This window comes from Monodon monoceros, unplaced genomic scaffold (genome assembly GCF_005190385.1).
Source record: "Monodon monoceros isolate NGI ecotype Baffin Bay Population unplaced genomic scaffold, NGI_Narwhal_1 Super_Scaffold_10, whole genome shotgun sequence".
Taxonomy (NCBI): Eukaryota; Metazoa; Chordata; class Mammalia; order Artiodactyla; family Monodontidae; genus Monodon; species Monodon monoceros.
The window spans coordinates 48,432,297-48,453,532 of NW_021703766.1; the positions used below are offsets into that span (position 1 = coordinate 48,432,297).

A 21,236-nucleotide genomic window follows, 5' to 3' on the forward strand; every position below is an offset into this window, starting at 1 on the left:
ACCTGCCTGGGCTTTCTGTGGTTCTCTATTTATATGTGTACGTGTAATTTTGTACTTTTAAAAAAGAAGCCCACAAAAATCTCAATCTGCCCATCTTCTGGGGGACTTCATCAGTATGTTCATTTCATCCCTAGACTTGAAGACTGGGTCTACAATTTCACAGAATCGTTATTACTATCATTGTTGTCTGTAAGAGAAGGGGACCAGGCAAGTTTTCTTTTTTTTAAAAAATTAATTAACTAATTAATTCATTTGGCTGCCTTGGGTCTTTGTTGCTGTGCGAGGGCTTTCTTCGTTGGGGTGGGTGGGCTTCTCACTGCGGTGGCTTCTCTTGCTGCAGAGCACCAGCTCTAGGTGCGTGGGCTTCAGGAGTTGGAGTTCGCGGGTTCTAGAGCACAGGCTCAGTAGTTGCGGCACGCGGGCTTAGTTGCTCCGCAGCACTTGGGATCTTCCTGGACCAGGGCTTAGAACCTGTGTCCCCTGCATTGGTAGGCAGATTCTTAACCACTGCGCCACCAGGGTAGTCTCAAGAAGTTCTCCAAGGTTTCTTCTTGTCCTTGTGTTGGTTCACAGAGGTAATTCATTCATCTTCCCCACTCAAAGTTTCATCCTTTCACTCGGCAATCATGCCCTGGGACAGTGCTGGAGACACACCCATCTCTGTCAGTGATGACACAAAGTGGGCAGGGAGGGGGTGGGGAGTCCAGGGATCTAGGAGGACTGGGAGGCGGTGCCCCGCCCAGTCTGGGGACCAGGGAGGAGGGATAATACTATTGAGCTGAGACCGCGAGGAAAGTGGAGGATTATCAATAGGCAGTAAAATGATAAATAAATAATTAAAATATCTCTATGCAAAGCCTACTCTCCTTTTCAGATAATATGCAAAGTTCAAAATAACAGTGCGTGATACTGATCACTTAGCCCCAAACGGAGAACCCGGGCCAGGTGTTTTATATTCTTGATTTCACTGGGTCTTCCCAATAACCCGGCGGGGCAAAGGTGGAGAGGGATAGCGGGTCCCATTATAATGCCTAGCTTATAAAAAAGGAAGAAAATGAAGCCCAGAGAGATAGGTCACTTGTCCGGGATCATCTAGTCGGTCAGTAGCACAACCAGGGTCTGAGCCCAGGTCAGACTTCCACCCAATTCATTGGTGAAGGTTTAAAAGCCGCTGAGTCTTCTGTCCTCTCTGGGCCTCCATAATTCCTTCTCCGGGCCAAGGGTCTTTCAACACGTGTCCAAACCCGGAGCTGTAGGAAGATAGCTAATGAAAAAGTACGGAGTTCTTTGAACCCTTGAAGCCGAGGCCATAGCCGCAAGGTTTACTAGAAAGCGGACCGCTAAGGGAACGCGCATGCGCATTAAACTAGGCGGCCCGAAAGCTTAGGGAGGGGCTGACAAGGTCCGATTTGGAAGTGTGGTGGCGTGAGAACACTGAAGTAGTAACTAAATGCACAGAACTATAACCTAGGGAGACTTGTCGGAGGAAAGGGCTGTGTTACGAAGAGGGGTCTGAAAGCGAAGCCACCGACCAAAGATCCTGCCCTCCGAGTCTTGGGTGCGGAGGCCAGGAAGGTTCCTTTAACGCAGGAGGGCGTGGTTCAAGTGGAGCATCTCTAAGAGTTACGGTGGCCGGGAAAGCTCAAGAACTTTGAACTTAAAGAATAGGCGGGGCAAAGTGGACAGGATGACCCAGGAGGCTCGTATAACTGGAAGAAGCGGGTTATTCGTGGGGGCAGAAAGAACGTAGGCTGTGGGAAGCGTACATGTTGGCCAAGAAAGCCCTGGGAGTTCGGGGCATGCAGTGTGTCTACTACGCGAAAACAAACGAGCTGCGACGCGACGGAGAGTACGGTGGCCTGCTTGGTCTTTTCATAGACTTTAGCGGCTCCTGGGAGGCGTGGCTGAGGCGCTCTTGCGGGTTACGGTGGCCGGCAGGTCGGGGAAAGCGTGAAATCTCGCGCGATCGCGCTGGAGCCGTCGGGGACGGGGCGGGGCTGGCGGCGGGGGCGGGGACCCGGAGCGGGAAGATGGCGGCCGCGCAGGAGGCGGACGGGGCCGGCAGCGCCGTAGTGGCGGCCGGGGGAGGCAGCTCCGGTCAGGTACGGAGGCCGAGAGGGGCCTGAGGGGCTCTTCCCCACCCGGGGGGCCTCCCACGGGGCGTGTCCTGCCTCTTTTCACAGAATCCTGTGCACTGGGGGCTCCTTGCCCACAGGGACCTTGAATACCGGGCCCAGGTGGGGCCGGGCAGCCCGGGAGGCTGGACAGTGTAGGGAGCGGGGCCGTGTTGCGCGCCGGGTCCCCTGCAGGCTCGTTGCTCGAGCTGAGGACACAGTGGCGCGGAGGGGCGCAGACTTGTACCCAAGCGCCCTGGGTTGTCGACTCCGTGATTCCAGGCTGCAGGACAGTTCCTAGAATGGGCTGACGTTCACGGGGTGCTCTAGGTGTGGGCAATGATTGATTGATTGGGAGTTTTCTAACTCTGGGGAAGTCAGGTAGTCATCGTGGATAAGGGCACGCGCTGTGGAGGCTGACAGACCCATTTTATAGTCAGGAATCCAAGGAACAGACAGAGGCGCCTACAGAAGGTCACCCAGGTTAGATCTGGGATCCATTCCCTGTAGAACTTACCAGCCATTGCTGAAGCAAGGTGGTCGGGACTGAGATGGGTTTATTTTCAGCATAAACTAGTCCTATGCCGGAATTCGTCCTGGTACTGATGACTTCTGACCCATTGCCACTTGAACTAAACTGAGGCTGCAGAACATACTAGTTCAGGCAGCCACCCTTCAGACGTTTAGGGAATCGATGGAGTGACAGGGAGGTGCTGTCGACCCACCCACTGGGATGTCACTGACACGTGGGAGGCAGCACAGGGGAGAAGAGTGCAGGTTGGGAGGGGAAAACGAAGCTGAAGCTGACACTCTGTGACCTTGGAAAGTTCCTTACCCCCTTCATTTCTCCAGTGGTAAATGGAGGGATTGGACAGGAGGGCCAGCCCTGTGATGGGCCACGAAGATGGCTCCAGCCATGTCCCTTCGTCAGTGGAGTGAGAGAGAAGACTGGTGTGTAAACAAAGAATTATAATCCTGGATGACAAGGATGGTGACAAAAAGTCTGTGTCAGAAACTGAGGGAGCCCAGAGGAGGAGCAAATAATATCACCTGGGGAGGACACTAGGGTGAGATTTGTGTGACAGAGCTAGCATCCCTGGTCTGGATCTTTTCAGCGTCTTCAGCCAGGGCCTGGCCCTGGGGGCAGCCCTAGGAAATGTTTGTCTCTATCTTTAGGGGCTTCCCAGTCTCGCTGAAAGAAGGTCTTTTCCCCCTCTGCGTTTCTGTTGATTATTGGGTGGGGGGTGATCAGAGAGTCCAGGGCTCAGGGTCCCCTGATTGCCCTGAGCTTACAGAGGACCCCTCCCCCACAAGATCTCCTCTTGTCCCACTTCTGCTTAAAATCTTTCAAGACTTATTCCTTTGCTTTCAGGATTAAGTACAAATTCTTTGGTAGATCAAGGCTTTGCATGATCTGCCCTTTTTCCTCAGACTGGGCTAGGATTTCTCAACCTCAGCACTATTGACATTTGGGGTTGGATAATTCTTTGTGGTCGGGGGCCGTCTTGTGCATTGTAGGATGTTTAGCAGCATCCCTGACCATGCTAGATATCAGTAGCACACACATCTCCTTCCCCAGTTGTGACAACTAAAAATGTCTCCAGATGTTGCTAAATGTCCCCTGGGGGGCAGAATTGTCCCTGCTTGAGTCACTGGACAAGAGGAGCGTCAGCCACTGTGAAGCTCTTTTATTTCCAGGAGTGTGCCTTGCGCTCTCTCTCCACCTCGTAGCCTTTGCACATGTTTCTCTTTACCTGCCTGATCCGTATTAGTCCTGTGCATCTCAGGTGTTCTCTACCCTAGGAAGCCTCTCTGACCCTCTCAGACTGGGTCAGGGCTCCAACAGTCCCTGGGCTCCTCTGTCCCAGCCCTGCCCACTCTGGGTTGTCACTGTCTGTCTCCTCCAGTGGACTGGGAGCCCCTGGAGGGTAGAGCAGGAACTGTCTTGGCCACCACTGTGTGCCCAGCGCTTCCCAGCTCAGGACCAGGCACAGAGCAAGCCCTCGGCGTTAGTGGAATGAATGGGTCTTGAGGCAGAGGCTGGGCTGAGGTGGAATTCCCATGGTCAGAGGATGCCCTGACTTCCTTCCAGCCCCGGCCCAGTCTCATGGCCTCAGCTGCTTCCTGGGCCCCTTAGTGGGTGTTCTGGGGATTGTGTGTGAGAGTGGGCTCATGGGTGCAAGAGCAGGAACTGCTTCTTAGTCACTGCAGTGTCCGCAGCCACCGCTGCCCTCTCCTGGCTCATGTGCAGACCCTCAGCAATCTGCCCCAGCCAGCCTGCTCCTCCTTCAGGCAGGGACTCAGACACCAGGCCCACAGCTCTGGTAATCATTGCTTCAGCTAACGTGGGTTGAGTCCCCACTAAATGCTAGTCCCCATGCTGATGCTGGCACACGGCTATGAACAGAACAGAGGCCCTGCCCTCTTGGAGCCCATGTATTTGTTGAGGGCTGGGAGTGGGGTGTGGGGTGGGGTTGGGGACAGGGACAGTGAACAAGGTAAATAAGAAAAATATACAGCGGTTCGGATGGTGCTAAGTGCCATGGGCAGAACTAAAGGTGGGGAGGAGCATAGGAAGAGAGGGGTGGGTAGGAGGTTGCCATTTAAATACAGTGGTCTGGGAAGGGCTTTCTGAGGAGGTGACATTTTGAACAAAGACCTAAAGGAGATGAGGGAGGGAGTCACACATATGGTGGGGGAAAGCCTTTCAGGTAAAGAGAACAGCCAGTGCAAAGGCCCTGAGGTGGAACAGATGTGATGAGGGAGCAGCAGGGAGGCTGATGTGGCTGGAACTGGTGACTGAGGGGGGGGGGGGGAGAGCAGATGGGCACAGAGGATCATGCCAGGCCTCAGAGGCCATGGTGACCACTTTGCCTGTACTCTGAGGGAAGTGGAGCCACAGGAAGGTTACCTTTCTATTGAAGTGTAATTTAGATACCGTAACATTCACCTGTTGTCAGTGTAGAGTTCAGTGGCTTTCAGCACTTACGCAGTTGTGCGGTACAGTCACCACCACCGTGTGGTCTGAGAACACTCCCATCCCTGCAAAACACTCCCTTGTTCCCTTTTGCACTTTCTCTGCCCCCAGCAGTGTCCCTTTTTATTGCTCAGTAGTATTCCATTGTGCAGATCCATCACCGGTCATTCATCGAAAGACTTTTGGGTTGTTTCTGGCTTTACAAGTAACACTGCTATGAACATTTGCATATAAGCTTTTGTGTGGACGCAGAGTTCTCGTTTCTCGGAGGCAGAGACCTCGGAGTAGGATTGCTGGTCCGGATGGCAGGGGCACATTTAGCTTTTTAAGTAGCTGCGTATTTTTCAAAGCAGCAGCTCCATTTCTTCCACCAGCAGTGTATAGCTCTTTCAGTTTCTCCACGTCCTCGCCAGCACTTGTGATTGTCCATCTTTTTGATTACGGGCATCCTAGTGAAGTGGCACCTTTGCATTTGGCTTTCCTTTGCATTTCCCTGGGAGGGTTTCCAGCCAGCTTCTCCACCATTGCAGGTAAGAGAACAGACCTGGGAGCCAGCCAGACGTGGGTTCAAATCCTCGCCCAGCCTCAAGCGTCCTTTTCTTGATCCAGAATCAGCTCAGACCTGCTGCAAACCCTTGCTTGCCCACCCCCCCCACCCAGTGCTCCCAGGAGCGAGGCCAGCCCTGAACAAGGGGGCCCTGTGCCTATTCGACCTCGCCCGCCCCTCAGCCAAACCTTTGCCCACACCTCTTCTCTCCCTTAGACACCCTTCACCCAAATGTCTAAGACAGCTCCTCGGGAGCCTCCCTAACCACCCGGTCACCCCCTCTGCTTGTTTCCCCTGGAACACTTTCCTGTTTACCTTTGTTAATTATCCTGTTTACTGTTCTGCCGGCACCTTTCCCTCTAGACCCTGAGCTCTGGGAGGGCAGAGACCCCAGAGCTGTGTGGCTACCACTGACCCTGCTGCCCAGCACGGGCCTGGCGCACAGTAGGTACTCGGGAGTTACTTTTATCGACACACAGAGGAAATCTGTTCTACCCTAAACGAACTGGTATGATCACAGCCTGGCCCTTGGGTCAGAGAGCTGAAGAGCCAGAGAGGGAAGTGACACACCCAAGCTCTCACAGCCAGGGACCATGGGACCGGTCCACAGCCCAGGTCTGTCAGACCCCAGAGCCCCACCTTTTACCACAGTGCTCTTCTGCACTTGGGAGATGAAAAGGAAGAGCTCTTGCTGGTGAAGGGGACAGGAAGTGACAAGTGACGCCTTTAACAAATGCTGGCCTCAGCTTCGTGGCAGCCTCATCTGGCTTTGGGAGCCTCTGTCCCTACTCTTGGGGGCATTTGAAGCCGACAGAAGACGTTGCAGAGGAGCGGGCTTGGGGCAGGAGTCGGGGGACTGGGGAGGCCCAGGAATGGGTGGATTGGTGGCCTGAGTGTTCAGGGCAAGCCCTTCAGAGAGCGTTTGTTGATTCCCTGGGTGTTTATTGAACCCCTGCTCTCTGCCATCCCTGGGCTGGGCAATGCTCCCACCTAACAGCCATTATGACAGTCCTGGGTCCTGTCTCTCTTTTTTTTTTTTTTTTTTTTTGGCGGTACGCCGGCCTCTCACCGTTGTGGCCTCTCCCGTTGTGGAGCACAGGCTCCAGACGCACAGGCTCAGCGGCCATGGCTCACGGGCCCAGCCACTCCGCGGCATGTGGGATCTTCCCGGACCAGGGCACGAACCCGTGTCTCCTGCATCGGCAGGTGGACTCTCAACCACTGCGCCACCAGGGAAGCCCTGGTCCTGTCTCTTAAAAGCTGGAGGGTGAGGGGACAACTGGCGGGAGGGAAGAGGGCAAGACAGGGGAGCCAGCAGGTGCAAAGAGAGGGGCAGGAAGAATTTCCCCATCTCGGGCCCTTCCAACCTGACATCCTGAAATTCTCCACTTCTGAGCTTCTGTTTCTGAATGAAGGTTGTTTCTTTGGGAAGTCCTGCCTGACTCCCTGGCCTGCCCACACTCCTGTCATCGTGCTGCCATCATCCTTCCTGAGTGACCCAGACAAATGGCTTAGGCTCCCTGAGCCCCCGTTTGCTCGGCTGCCAAATGGCGGTGTTCCTAGTTCTGGCCTCACGGGCTGGTCTGTGCTGTGTACATGTCGCACACCTCTGTGTGGCTCACGATCTGATTGTGTTTTCCTGTGTCTGTCTCACCTGCTAGATCCAGAGCCCCTGGAGGGATGGGCCCCCCACAGGGCTGGCCACAGAGGAGGCGTCAAGAATTGTTTGCCCACGGAAGGACCTTTCAGATAAACGCAAGCCTTGCAGAATCTGACACCTGCCACCTAACCCCTTCTACGTTGTCCCCAGTAGCCATCTCCTTGCATCCTGGGCTCCAGCCCCAGGGTGCATTGGCCCATCCTCGGAGTCAGACTGTCTCTCTCACCTTCTTGTCTGCACCTGCTGCTTCCCTCATTGCCTCCTCTGCACCAGCCAACTGGTTATGATTTAGGGCTCAGCTCTGATGTCTCCTCCTCCAGGACCCCTCCCTGACCCCCAGGATAGGCCAGGCGCCCTCTCTGTGGTCAGCCCTTACTGGGCCTCGGCACATGGTGGTGCCTACAACAGCCTTGGCGCCTCAGGGTGTATCCTCCCTCCTCACCCTGGCCTCTGTCCCTGCAGGTGACTAGCAATGGCAGCATCGGGAGGGACCCACCGGCGGAGACCCAGCCCCAGAACCCACCACCCCAGCCAGCACCCAATGCCTGGCAGATCATCAAAGGTGTGCTGTTCAGGTGAGCAGATGTAGCTTTGGTTTTGTTCATTGAAAAAAGTTCAAGTAAGAAAAGCATGAAGAGGAAGGGAGGAAATTCTCTGGCAGTCCAGTGGTTAGGACTCCATGCTTCGACTGCAGGGGGCACTGGTTCGATCCCTAGTCGGGGAACTAAGATCCCGCAAGCCATGTGGCACAGCCAAACAAACAAACAAATTTTTTTTAAAAAGAGGAAAGGAAAGAATCACTGAGGATTACCATCATTACTGTACTGCTGGAGACCTTTTTACTTTCTCATAATTCTGGGGGCTGGAAGTCTGAGATTAAGGTGTCAGGATGTCTGGTTTCCTCTGAGGCCTCTCTCCTTGGCTTGTAGCTGGCCGTCTTCCTGTCTTTACATGGTCTTTCTTCTGTGTTGTCTGTGTCCTAATCGCCCCTTCCTATATGGGCAGCAGTCAGACTGGATTAGGGCCCACCCTAAGTAATGACCTCACTTAGCCTTAGTCACCTCTTTAAAGGCCCTATTTAGAAGTGCAACACATGAATTTGGAGCGGGGCGGGACACAGTTCAGCCATAACATCTGCATTACATAAAATTTAGCATTTTAACTGTTTCTGAGTGCAGCACCCGGTGGCATTAAGTATACTGACATTGTTGTGCAACCATCTCCAGAACTTGTTCATCTTCCCCAAACTGAGCCTCTGTACCCGTCAAACACGAACTCCTCGATTCTCCCTCCTACCCCCGGCCCCCGGCCACCGCCATTCTCCCTTCATTTCTGTGAATTTGACTGCTCTGGGTCCCTCCTGTAAGTGAAGTCACACAGGCTGTGCCTTTGAGAGTGGCTGGCGCAGATCCTTTTACACGCGGATGCATGTGACCGTTCCCAGGTACCGGGAGCACAGGGCCTGCCTTCTGGAAGCCTGGCCTCTGAGTGAGGCCCTGGGGAGCTGCTGGGAGGGCGCAGGGGGATCTATCTGGGACTGGGTTTCTTCATCCGTGGAGCCCCTCCTTTCTCTTCACCGTGCCACTCCCTCCCCTCCCCCCGCCTCCGTGTCCAATAAGGACCTAGAATTTTCTTATATATCAGTTTCTTCTTTTCATGCTTCAAGCAGCTAGGAATAAAGATTATTTTTATCTTTCCCTTCATTTTTACATAAGAGGTAGCCTATTTTACACAGTTCTACACCTTGATTTTTTTTTTTCATTAACATTATACGTTAGAAATCTTTCCACATCAGTACATAAGGGAGCTTCCTTCAGATAGATGTTTTGAATATAGCCACAGTGCAGGCTAATTTCCTTCCTTAGGACCAGGCGCCACCAAAAATCAGTCCCGGTGGGTGCTGGAAGACCGTCTCCATCTGGAGTTCTTAGATGGGATTCAGGGTTTGTTTTCAGGGGCCTGTGAGCTCTCTGAAGCATCAAGCAGATTGCATGAGAATGGCCTGTTTTGAGAGTAGAGGGTAGAGCCCGTGATTTTCAGCACTTCCTCCAACTATACCAGTGGTTAGCTGGAGTGGAGGGCGGCGTGGGAGGGAGAGTTGTCGTATGTCTTTTCATACACTTAAAATTTCCCCGTGAATGTAGAATGCCTACTTGGGGTGGGAGTGAGGATATGAGCATTAGGTGAGGGCCAGCCCTGGTGTCCTAGGGCAGGGCTTCCTGGTCTGGGATGTGGGGATGGAGGGCCCACGGTGAGCAGATGTTCTTCAGGGAACTGGGGATCTGGAATCCTACAGAAAGTCCAGTCCAGTCTGCCTCGTCTCACACGCGGAGACCCAGGAGCCCAGAGTGCGTGGGCCCCCTGCAGGCCACACGCTAAGCCGGGGCACAGCTGCCTGTGGGTGTCCTTGCTCACACACTCTCCCTTGGCATATTTACTAAAATGGGAGCCTCCCTTGGAAATGGAGGGGTCCCCAGGAATGGCCAGTTCCAGACCTTCCCCAGCCATGTGCATCAGGGACCTCCTGGGGTGGTGGGAGGCAGCAGATAGCTCAGCTGGGCCATGGCCCCTGAGACCCCGGACCCCAGGGCTCCATGGCTTGTACAGGCAGAGGCAAGTCCCTGTGCCTGATGCTGCCCTTTGGCGTGGTTTGGGGCTCAGCAGGGAGGCACCCACTCACGCTAGAATTCTCTTGTAGTGTTTTTCCATTCTGAAATTTTTGGTATGCCTTTTTCCTATGATGAAAATAACAATAATAGCTAACACTTCTAAAACACTTACTGTATGTACCAGGCTCCATTCTAGATGATGTATTATATCGTGTGTGTGTACATATCAGTGCATTTAATGCTTGTAGACAAGCCTACGAGATAAGAAGTGTTGTTATCCCTTTTTTTTTTTCATTTATTTATTTTTGGCTGCTTTGGTTCTTTGTTGCTGTGCGTGGCTTTCTCTAGTTGCAGCGAGCAGGGACTACTCTTCGTTGTGGTGCGTGGGCTTCTCATGGCGGTGGCTTCTCTTGTTGCGGAGTGCAGGCTTCAGGCGTACAGGCTTCAGTAGTTGTGGCACATGGGCTCAGTAGTTGTGACTCACGGGCTCTAGAGCGCGGGCTCAGTAGTTATGGCACACGGGCTTAGTTGCTCTGCGGCATGTGGGATCTTCCCGGACCAGGACTTGAACCCGTGTGCCCTGCATTGGCAGGCCGATTCTTAACCACTGTGGCACCAGGGAAGCCCTGTTATCCCTATTTTAACTGTTGAGGAAATGGAGGCCTAGAGAGGTTAAGAGTCTTGCCTAAGGTCACCCAGTCGGGAAGTAGGAGAGCTGGGCCTCAGATCCAGATATTGCAACTTAGAGGCTGAGCACTTAACCTCTCTGCTATACAGTTGATCCTTGAACAACATGGGGATGGGGGGGGGCCGACCCTGTGTATCCACGTATCACTTACAGTTGGCCCTCTGTACTAGCGATTCCTCCATATCTGTGTTTCCACATCCACGGATTCAACCATCCATGGATCGTGTAGTACTGTAGTATTTACTGTTGAAAAAGACTCGTATAAGTGGTCCCACGCACTTCAAACGTTTGTTGTTCAAGGGTCAACTGTATTGCTTTTCACACCTGCAATCAATAAGTACTTGTCTCATCTAATAATTATAGAGCTGCATGTATCTGAGAGACCCGAATTAACACAATAGAAGTTTCCCTGTCTCTCATGTACTATCCTGGACCTAGGCAGACCAGGATTCTGTGGTCTCCTGCATCCCAGATTGCTTCCTGCTCTTTGTTCCACCATTGCTAGGTTTTGCCCTTTATCCTCATGGCCTAATATGGGTGCTGGGGATAAGACCATCACGTCCACATTCCAGGAGGGAAGAAGAAGTAAAGGAGGGATGCTCTTTCTATTTAAGACACTTCCCCAAAGTCCAGTAAACACACTGTTTTTACATTTTATTGGCCAGAACTTCACCATGTGTCCACACCTGGCTGTAAGGCTGGATTTTGTAGTCTTTATTCCAGGTAGCCAAGGGGTCCAGTTAAAATTTAGGAGTCTTCTTTCTGAGAGAAAAGGGAAAGATGAATATTGGGAAACAACTAGCAGTCTGCTACAGTTTCATTGTGGGGCTTTTATTTTGTTCATTAAAAAATATTCAAAAAGAAAAGCATAAAGAAGAAAATCAAAAACCACCTGAAGGTAACCATTATTCATCATTACTGTATTGGTGGCGGTCCTTTCCCATGTTGATTCACGTGCATGCTGTTTTCATTGCGCAGAGTTTTTTTTAAGACAGTATTGTGTTTTGAGGCATTTTGGGTTTTTTTGCTTACCCCTAGGCCTTCCCTATTCCCCCAAACCAAGGGAATCCATTTTAAAGTCTGACGTGTATTTTATACCTTTCCCTACTTTTATGTTGACGTAAAGGTGCATTACAAATTGTTGGGGTTTTTTTTTTTTTTTATTGTGGCAAAAAATACGTATAACAAACTCTACCATTTTAACCATTTTTAAGTGTATAATTCTGTGGCATTAAGTACATCCACATTATTGTTCAGCCATCGCTGCCATCCATCTCCAGAACTTTTTCATCTTCCTCAACTGAAACTGTCCCCATTAAACACTAACTCCCACTTCTCTTTCCCCCAGCCCAGGTTTTTGTTTTTGTTTTTGTTTTCACATAGTATATTACACAAAAATGGATGGCTACTCTGTACACTTTCCTTCATCTTGCCTTTCTCTTTAAACAGTGTATCCTGTAAATATCTCCACTTCATTTACAACTCAAAGACTGTGTATTATGTCTATTCAGTTTTGTAAATTGAGAAAATGACTCTGAATATATTTGTTTTAACTGTCATTTTGTTTCTATTTTGATTTCTTTCTATCATGTTATTCAGAGTGGATACTTCTGAAGCTCTCTCTCAATATACATTTTGAGGGTTTTATAACATTCTGAAACCTCCAGTGCTTCTGAGCATCTCAAATTTTGGGTTCTTTTCTTTTCTTTCTTTTTTTTAATTTTTATTGGAAAATGGTTGTTTACAATGTTGTGTTAGCTTCCACTGCACAACAGAATGAATCAGCCGTACACATACAGATATCCCCTCCCCTTTGGATTTCCCTCCCATTTAGGTTACCACAGTGCCATTAGGTAGATTGGTTTTGGTTTCTGCTGCTTCTCACTCATAGTGTCTTGTTTCCTTGTGCGCCTGGCTTATCTGTGGCTGTGTGTTGATCATCATACTTGGAAAATTATTTATAGGAATCATTCCAGGCCTGGGATGAACCTGTTTTCCTACAGAGAGGACTTGCTTTGCCTCTGCTGGCTGCCTGGAGCATTGTCATTCGGGGTCTCCTTGGTACCAGGTTCAAGGCTCTGGCTGTGCCCACCTGGCGTGCGACTCTGAGGAGGGCTAGGCCACACCTCCTTCCCCGTGTCCTTGGCGGGGAGCCCTGTGGAGTCTTAGCTTCTCATAGAGTAGGTCTCTGGTTACCCTGTGTGGGCCCTGGGCTGGCGTTTTTGTTCACCCATCAAAACACCTAGCAGATGTCCTCAAACACCAAAAAGAAGCTTCCAAAAAAAAAGGAAAAACAACAAGGACTTACTGTATAGCACAGGAAACTATATTCAATATCTCGTAATAACATATAATTGAGAATAATCTGAAAAAGAATATATATACACATATATCATATCTTATCAATTATATATATATATAAATATGTGTATATATAACTGAATCACATTGCTGTTTACTTTTTTTTTTCAAATTAATTAATTAACTTTTTGGGTTGCGTTGGGTCTTTGTTGCTGCGCGCGGGCTTTCTCTAGTTGCGGCGAACAGGGGCTACTCTTCATTGCGGTGCGCAGGCTTCTCGTTGTGGTGCCTTCTCTTGTTGCAGAGCATGGGCTCTAGGCACATGGGCTTCAGTAGTTGTGGCACGAGGGCTTAGTAGTTGTGGCTCGCGGGCTGTAGAGTGCAGGCTCAGTAGTTGTGGCGCACGGGCTTAGTTGCTCCGCGGCATGTGGGATCTTCCCGGACCAGGGATCGAATCTGTGTCCCCTGCATTAGCAGGTGGATTCTTTTTTTTTTTTTTTTTTTTTGTGGTACGCGGGCGTCTCACTGCTGTGGCCCCTCCTGCCACGGAGCACAGGCTCTGGACGCACAGGCTCAGCGGCCATGGCTCATGGGCCCAGCCGCTCTGCGGCATGTGGGAGCCCCCCAGTCCGAGTCACGAACCCGTGTCCCCCTCATCGGCAGGCGGACTCCCAACCACTGCGCCACCAGGGAAGCGCAGCAGGTGGATTCTTAACCACTGCGCCACCAGGGAGCCCTGTAAACATATACTCTTAAAAGCACTGAAGAATGGACAAGACTGCAGACTTACCAGGCAAAAACTGACAGGAAGATGGGAACCAAAGAAGTAAAGAAGGACTTCCCTGGTGGCGCAGTGGTTAAGGATCCACCTGCTAGTGCAGGGGTTCGAGCCCTGGTCTGGGAAGATCCCACATGCCGTGGAGCAGTTAAGCCCGTGCGCCACAACTACTGAAGCCCGGGTACCTAGAGCCCGTGCTCGGCAACAAGAGAAGCCACCACAATGAGAAACCCACACAGTGCAATGAAGAGTGGCCCCCGCTTGCTGCAACTACAGAAAGCCCACGCAGAGCAATGAAGACCCAACCCAGCCAAAAATAAATAAATTAAATAAAATAATTAATTAATTAAAAAACGAATATATGTTTACATATATATATATATAAACTTGATTAAAATATATAAGAAAATAGAAGAACATATAGAATATGTTGCTATATCGAGATACATAATTGTAAATGTAAAAGTGGTGTTAGTATATTCTTAGTATATTAATTTTTATTAAGCTTTTCCAAGTTGTTTCCAACAGGAAAGTTGGTCTGAATAACCTAGCCCAGTGTTACTAAAAATAGGGACTCACCCATTACTTACTGTTTGCTTCTGCAGTTTTCAGTTGATTTGAAGTTCTGAAATGTTGCTCTGCCTGATGTCTGTGTCTCTAAAATGCTGGGATTCCAGGTTCTAGGGTTCTCACACTTTGGGATTCCAGGGGACTGGGACGTTAGGTTTCCTAGTTCGGAGGTTTCGCGGGTCGAAGCCCCTGCAGCCCTGTGGCCGCCAGACTCCAGGGAGTCAGTGCCAGGCATTTGGGGTCTATCCCCGGTCATGGCCTTTGGGGGCATCTTGTCTTCTCAGCAGCCCTACAACTGCCTTCTCAGGGACCCTCCCTACTCGATCAGCCCCCGGGTCAGGCCGCAGCAGGTGCTGAGTCAGAAGGTCAAGCAGATCCACGTTGGAAAGAAAAGGCATGGAGACTCACCGCCTGCCCTGCTTGCCTCCTCAGGATCTTCATCATCTGGGCCATCAGCAGCTGGTTCCGCCGCGGGCCGGCCCCTCAGGACCAGGCAGGCCCCGGAGGAGCCCCACGCGTCGCCAGCCGCAACCTGTTCCCCAAAGACACTTTAATGGTAACCACTGGCTGGGAGGCCAGACCCGGGAGAGGAGGCGGGGAAGGTGTGGGGGAGTGGCATGGGCTGCTGGGACAGACGCCATCCCTGGTCACTGTCAGGTCTGTGAACAGGTCCACGATTGAGAGACTCCAGGTGCATCTTCAGCCCATGAAATCTGAGTCACTCAGGTGACACAAGGAGCAAGTAATTCTTTTGGGTTTGTGGTGGTGGTCTTTCTGCGTAGAAGGACTTTGTTCAGGAGCACCTGCAACAGGTGTTCTAACCTCAGTAATCTCGGCTTCTCCCACCTTTGCGGTTCTCTGCAGCTCTGGGATGCCTGATTTCGTGGAATTCTGGCCAGCAGGGCGACCACCACTCAGCTGTTCTTTATCAGTGGGCCTTCTGGGCTCTGGACAAGGATGGCCACGGGGACTTGGGAAAGGAGGGAGTTCTGAGGCCAGCTCCCCAGTTCCCCTGGGTTCTCAGTAGCTGGCTGACACTCCTGCACATCTTGACTGTGCTTTATCCGTAAGCCTGTGGCGCTCTGACCAAGAAGCCCATGAGAGGCTGAGAGGGGAGATGATTCGGGGAGGTCCGGATCCTTTCTAACCCCAAATTCGAATTGGCAGACTGGCCATTGTTTAATTGTTTTTTGCTCTCAGACCAGGACAGACGTGGTGGGGGTATGAGGAAGGAGAAAGTTCATTCTACTTGCTGCTGCTCTTCTCTCCACTAACCTTCCCCCCCCACCCCGCAAATTGTTCATATTAGTGGGCTCTTAACTGCCACAGCTCTTCATCTGCCCTTTATCTGTCAGCCTTCCGAGGGTCCTGTAAGCAGCCCTAACGAAGCTCCCCCCGCTTCCCCTCCCAACAGAACCTGCACGTGTACATCTCAGAGCACGAGCACTTTACAGACTTTAATGCCACATCAGCGCTCTTCTGGGAGCAGCATGACCTTGTGTATGGCGACTGGACGAGTGGCGAGAACTCAGACGGCTGCTACGAGCACTTTGCTGAGCTCGACATTCCACAGGTGGGGACAGCTTCTGGTTTCTGGCCCCAAGGCTGCTCAGCTAGCACTAAGGGCATTTCCTTGAACCAGCTCCCAGTCCTGCAATCGGGAGTCCAGGTTCCAAGCCTGGCTCTACTCTCAGTTCACATGCTTTGTGACCACAGGCAGGTCCCTGAGGTCTCTGGGCCTTGTCTTCCCCACCTCTCCATTTGGATGGAGTTGGAATTGGCGTAGGATCCTCCCAGCTACTTTCAGCGTTGTGTAAATCTGTGGTATAAACCAGTGAAGGATTAGTAATCATCCCTGGGGGTGGCCAGTCAGCCAGCCTGGTTTGAAAATAATGGTTACTGTTGACTGAGTGCTTACTATGTACAGGGCACCAGCCTGGGCTGACTGGTGGAAACCTCCCAGCAGCGCTAGGAAGTGGGAACTGTTATTTCCATTTGACTGATGAGGAAACTGAGGTACAGAGAAGCCCCACCCAAGGTCGCACAGCCAGTGTTAACTGAACTGAACTCAGGCTGTCTGGCTCTGGACTCTGGCAGCCCCAGTTCAAATCCTGCCTCCTCCAGGGAGCTCTCCCTGACACTCAGGCTCAGCCAGCACCCTCTCTGGGCTCCCCAACGCAAGCCGTGCCAGCTCTGGGGGGTTGTCACTACCTGAATATGGATCTGTTTTCCCCATGGGACCATCTTGGTCACAGCTCTGTCCCCAGCTCTGCCCAGCAGAGGACTGGGTGCAGAGTCAGTGGCTGTTGAATAATCAATGAATTTGATGAACCTGTGAATGTTGACATCTCTTTGGGGCTGCTCTCTCATTCCTTTCTCCCCATGAAGTCTTCTCCTCAGCCTCCTGGGGAGGAGGGAGCATCTCTGCTCTGTCTGGCTCTGTCTGGGCCTCTTTGGGTAGCTGGAAGCAGTGGGTGGATGCATTCTTTCTGAGGCAGATAGGATAGCCCGTGCTGAAAGGTGGCTCCCACTGAGACTTCACGTCAAGCCCCCAGACCCCAACCCCAGATCTGAGGAAGACTGAGGGGCAGTAAGCGAGGCAGTGAGAGGAGCTTCCAAGGACTTGGTGCTAACCCTCCTTCCCAGCTCTGTGATGGGAGAGTGTCTAAGTTGTACTTGACTTTAATTTATGGAGGTGACTGAGCAACCACACAGGCCAAAGCCATTGGAAGAAGAATTTACTACTTACATTTCCCAAGAGGAGGGGGCCCACCACACTACGCAGGGCCACATGGTGAAGCACCAGGTTTGGACAGGAGCAGAAGGGGCATGGGGAGGCCTAGGCCGAAGCCTTTATTGAGGTTTCCGCAGGAAAGGCAGGGCAGGTGGGGAAACACCTTAGGACTGACCTGCTTGCCAGTCCCTAAGGGGGTGGCTGGGGTGTGGACTTGGGTTTGTTGGTTTGCATTTTAAAGTTATATTCAAAGTTAGGCGAGGTGTTTATTATTTCCAGGAATCAGCTAGCCCTGGGAGGGGCGGTCTCTTCCCTGCCAGATGTGAAAACAGCATGAAATATAAAAACATGGTTGACACAGAGGTGGACTTAAAAGGCAGGGAAGTGAGGACACGGCGTGGCCAGGTGAATCCCAGCTTACCACGAAGGTCAGACAGGCTGCAGTGCGGCCTCGGCCACCCACCCTGCGCCTCAGGCAGGTGGCCACCCCACTTCAGTTTCCTCATCTGGGTGGGTGTGGCAGGGGGGTGAGAATAGTAGGTGAAAGGCCCGGGCAGAGAGGTAGGACACAGACGGTGAGAGGCAGGGCCACGGGAGAGCCCACAGACTGGGTTCGGATCCACTTACTCGCTGCATGTAGCCTCTCTGCGTGAGCCCCAGTCACCACATCTGGAAAATGGGATAATAACATGACCCAGTGCCCAAGGTTTACGTGAGTTATACGGATGTGACTCACTGGATTGGGCAGTTACCATTTGAAGTGCCAGAGTGGTATCTGGCCTTCGTTGTTTTACCGTTTAATGAATTAAGGCTGCTGACGTTTATTGAGCTCCTATTCTGTGCTTGAGTAACCGTGCTCAGCGCTCTCAGATAATCCTTACGGCCCTGCTGTGCCCTCAGTGCTGATGATCTGCGTCCTGCAGGTGGGCCCTGAGGCTCAGCGAGGCGAAGCCTGAGGCCACACAGCCATTGTGTGCTAGAGCCTGGTTTTGAATTTGAGCCTAACTCCAGTGTCTGGCCCCTAACCACTTAACTACACTGCCCACCCTGAACACTCAGTAGACGGGGGTGAGGAAGCCGTGGGGGGCGGGCGTCATGAGGGGCTTCACTGTTCCTTTTCCCCGTCGGACCGCCTTGCAGAGCGTCCAGCAGAACGGCTCCATCTATATCCACGTCTACTTCACCAAAAGCGGCTTCCACCCAGACCCCCGGCAGAAGGCGCTGTACCGCCGGCTCGCCACGGTCCACATGTCTCGGAGTAAGTCCCTCTCCGTCCTGGGGCCCCCGTGGTGCCGCGGGCCTGGACTCCCAGGTCCACGAGGGCAGGCAAGAACCCTGTGCTCAGGGAGGCTGGGGTTGGTGGCCGGGCTCGAACCCCACGTACCCTGCATGCCTCTGGACACCCGTGGGCAGGCAGGAGAGGAATCGGCTTAGAAAGAGCAGGTGGAGAAAGGGACTTCGGAGAAGAGGAAGGGCGAGGCCGGCGTGTGCACAGTACCGGGCCTGGCAGAGCAGACACTCCAGAATGGCCCATGAGAGAACGATGGCTGATTAAACGAGCAGAGGGAGACTGCAGGCCCTTTGCCATTAGTTGCATCCGGCGTGCTCTCTGTGATTGCATCTGTGTCGGCCTCTCCTGGAATGGGTGCTGCACAGTGACCCTGCCCTGGGGGCTCCTGTGGGGCCGTGCAAGGCTCCCAGGCTGCAGGTTTGAATGCGTCCTGCATGGCTACGCTGTGAGCCTCCGCCCCCGCACGCACACCTCTGAGTAGGGCCTCCCTTGACGAGGCAAGCTGGTGAGGGCCACATCACCGGACAGGCCCCGTTCTCACCTCGCTGGCCACCCTCCTGGTGCCCCCCCTGAGAATCCTGATTGGGTGAGCAAACCGCAGGACTGCCAGTGACCCCAAGAAGGCCTGGGTCAGAACTGTGGCCATTTGGGACTTCTGACACGGCCTCATTTTGAAACAGATTCTCTCTGCCCAGGGCATCTTCTTTAAAAAAAAATCTTTTTTAATCTCTTGTTATAAGTACATGGTTTAAAATTCAAGTAATTTAACCAGACAGCGACACTCATCTGTCTCCTGCTCTCCCCCTCTTGTGTTCCCCCAGTTTCCACTCCCCACAGGCAACTGCTTTAGCTGTTTCTGCGACTTAATCTCCAAGGCTCCCAATAATAAGATGATAATGCAACTTCTTGGTTTTTCAGTTTTGACATTATCTCTTGACTTCCTACTCTGGAAGAGGAAATCTCAACTCAGGAACATAATTTGATTAGATTCATATTCAGCGCTCAAATGGTTTCGAGTGTGTGACTCTTCTTCCCATCTGAACCAGTGTGTGTAGTTTATTTTTCCTTTCCTGTCCAACATCTCCTTTTCCATGAGGTTAATAATTGTTGGCATTTTTTTGCCTGCCCTTTGTGTCTTTTGTCCTTGAGTCCACTGTCTCCTGATCGGCAGCTGTGGGACTCTCTCGCTGCACTTCAGTTTCAGCAGATCTAGAGAACAGACAGCCCCCCACACCCCCCTCCCAAAAGCCCCCCGTTCCCTTCATGTGAATTTTGCGTGCTCCACCTCACTTTGATTCTGCTGCGCCTGTGGACTTGGTTAAGATCCCTGTGGCTGTTTTGGGTGGCGCAGAGACAGATGTGCTTTAATTTGCATGGGTTAGGTCTTTTCCTACCTCTTCTGGTATAAAAATAACCCAAAGGATGAGAATTTTTTTTGTGACCATCTACACTGGATGAAACAAAACTCTAGTGCCTGTATGTCAGTACCCAAAGCTGATTTGGAAAAGTCCCCCAGGCGTGCTAAGCGCTGTCCTAAGCAAGTATGTCTGCGGACCGTGCTCTGTAGGGCGCTCCGCCCGGCCGGCTGGCTGGCTGGCTTCCGTGGAGCGCATCTGCGAAGATGTGGGCAGAGGCGGGCTGAGGGGTGTGGCCTGCAGGGGCCATCCCCACGGAGGTGTCCCCGAAAGTCTGGGTTACATGTGCCTGACGCTTCAGAGGTTGCTTTGAATGTGACCCAGGTGGGCGGCTGCTCGCTTGCGTCCCAGTTACACCGATCAGCCACGCTCAATGCCAGCATCTTTTGTGGTTTCGTCTCTGGTGAATGTGATCCGTGTCACTGTGTGGTGAGGTCGTGTTCATGGTCAGTGTGACAGATGTTGGTGTGGTCTGCAAAATAGAATCTGCAGCCTGTGGACCTGAGAAACCACCAGAATCCCCCAGGCTTGCCTCACACCTGGACCCCCTTAGGGCAGGGGCTTGAAGGGACACGGAGCTGGCCACCGGCCCACTCCAGGGCATAGAGCGAGAGTGTGGGATCGGAAGAGCCCCCTCCTCCCTTCCCCAAAGGGCCAGTGATCAGCACCCTAGCACAGTACTGTCCCAGACGGATACAGTGCCCGCCGCAGAAGGCATTGTAAGTTTTCGAAGTGGCCACGTTAAAAAAAAAAAAAAAAAAGCCATAAAATGAATGTTAGTAATTTATTGAGGTCAACGTGTTGTCATTTCCACATGTAATCAGTATAAAAAAATTAACGAGGTTCTTTCACTCTTCTTTTTCCTGCACTAAGTTTCAACTTCCAGCGTGTGTCTTGCACTCACGGCACATTTCAGTTTCAACGAGCCACACTGTCAGTGCTCAGGGCATAGCTTAACTCCAAGAAAAGGGGGCTGCTTCCTCCCTACGGAAGCCAGGTCCATCTCATGTCATAACCCCATCTGGATGCCGCCAAGTTGCAGAATGTTCTCCACCTGAGCCAGAGCCTCTCGCCTCTGGGGCTGGCCGGGCACGGTCCCTCCCTTCCCTGGACAGCCTCTCATGGGTGTGGAAGACAGCAGCGGAGCATGTCCCTGGGGAATTTATTCTCCAGGATGCCCACCCTTGGGTGTTTACTGCTTTCCCCTGACGTGGGAGCAAGGTCTCAAATGCGTTAATTGTGATAGAAGTGATGGGATGATATTCATGGGAACCGTAAGAGCAGCTGGCCCCCAGGCTGAAACCCTGAGTCAATTCCCAGAAGTGGTTTTGAACTTGAGCTCATCCATAGAATCCAGAAGCCCCTGGTTCTGAGCGGGTGGGAGGGATCTGGGCCCTGTGGCGTGTGTCAGTGTGACATGCAGGGGTGCTCTGCCGGCTGGGCTCTGTAGAGCAGAGAGCCACTTCGCAGTGGTCCTGCCCAGAAGAGGTGAGGCTTTGATCCCCATTCTCCAGAGCGGGGACTGAGGCCCGGGGAGGTGATGTAGCTCACC

General features: G+C 52.2%; 1 protein-coding gene across 1 annotated transcript in view; it reads left to right on the forward strand.

Annotated features, from left to right (window-relative positions):
• The first annotated feature begins 2,018 nt into the window (after positions 1-2,018).
• The window catches only part of CLPTM1 (CLPTM1 regulator of GABA type A receptor forward trafficking), a 28,452-nt gene continuing 9,234 nt past the window's right edge, over positions 2,019-21,236 (forward strand). The window contains exons 1-5 of the mRNA XM_029243641.1: positions 2,019-2,102; positions 7,761-7,873; positions 14,677-14,800; positions 15,659-15,817; positions 18,119-18,236. Coding sequence (XP_029099474.1) covers positions 2,031-2,102; positions 7,761-7,873; positions 14,677-14,800; positions 15,659-15,817; positions 18,119-18,236 — 586 coding nt within the window. The 5' untranslated portion in view covers positions 2,019-2,030. The remainder of the gene's footprint in view (positions 2,103-7,760; positions 7,874-14,676; positions 14,801-15,658; positions 15,818-18,118; positions 18,237-21,236) is intronic.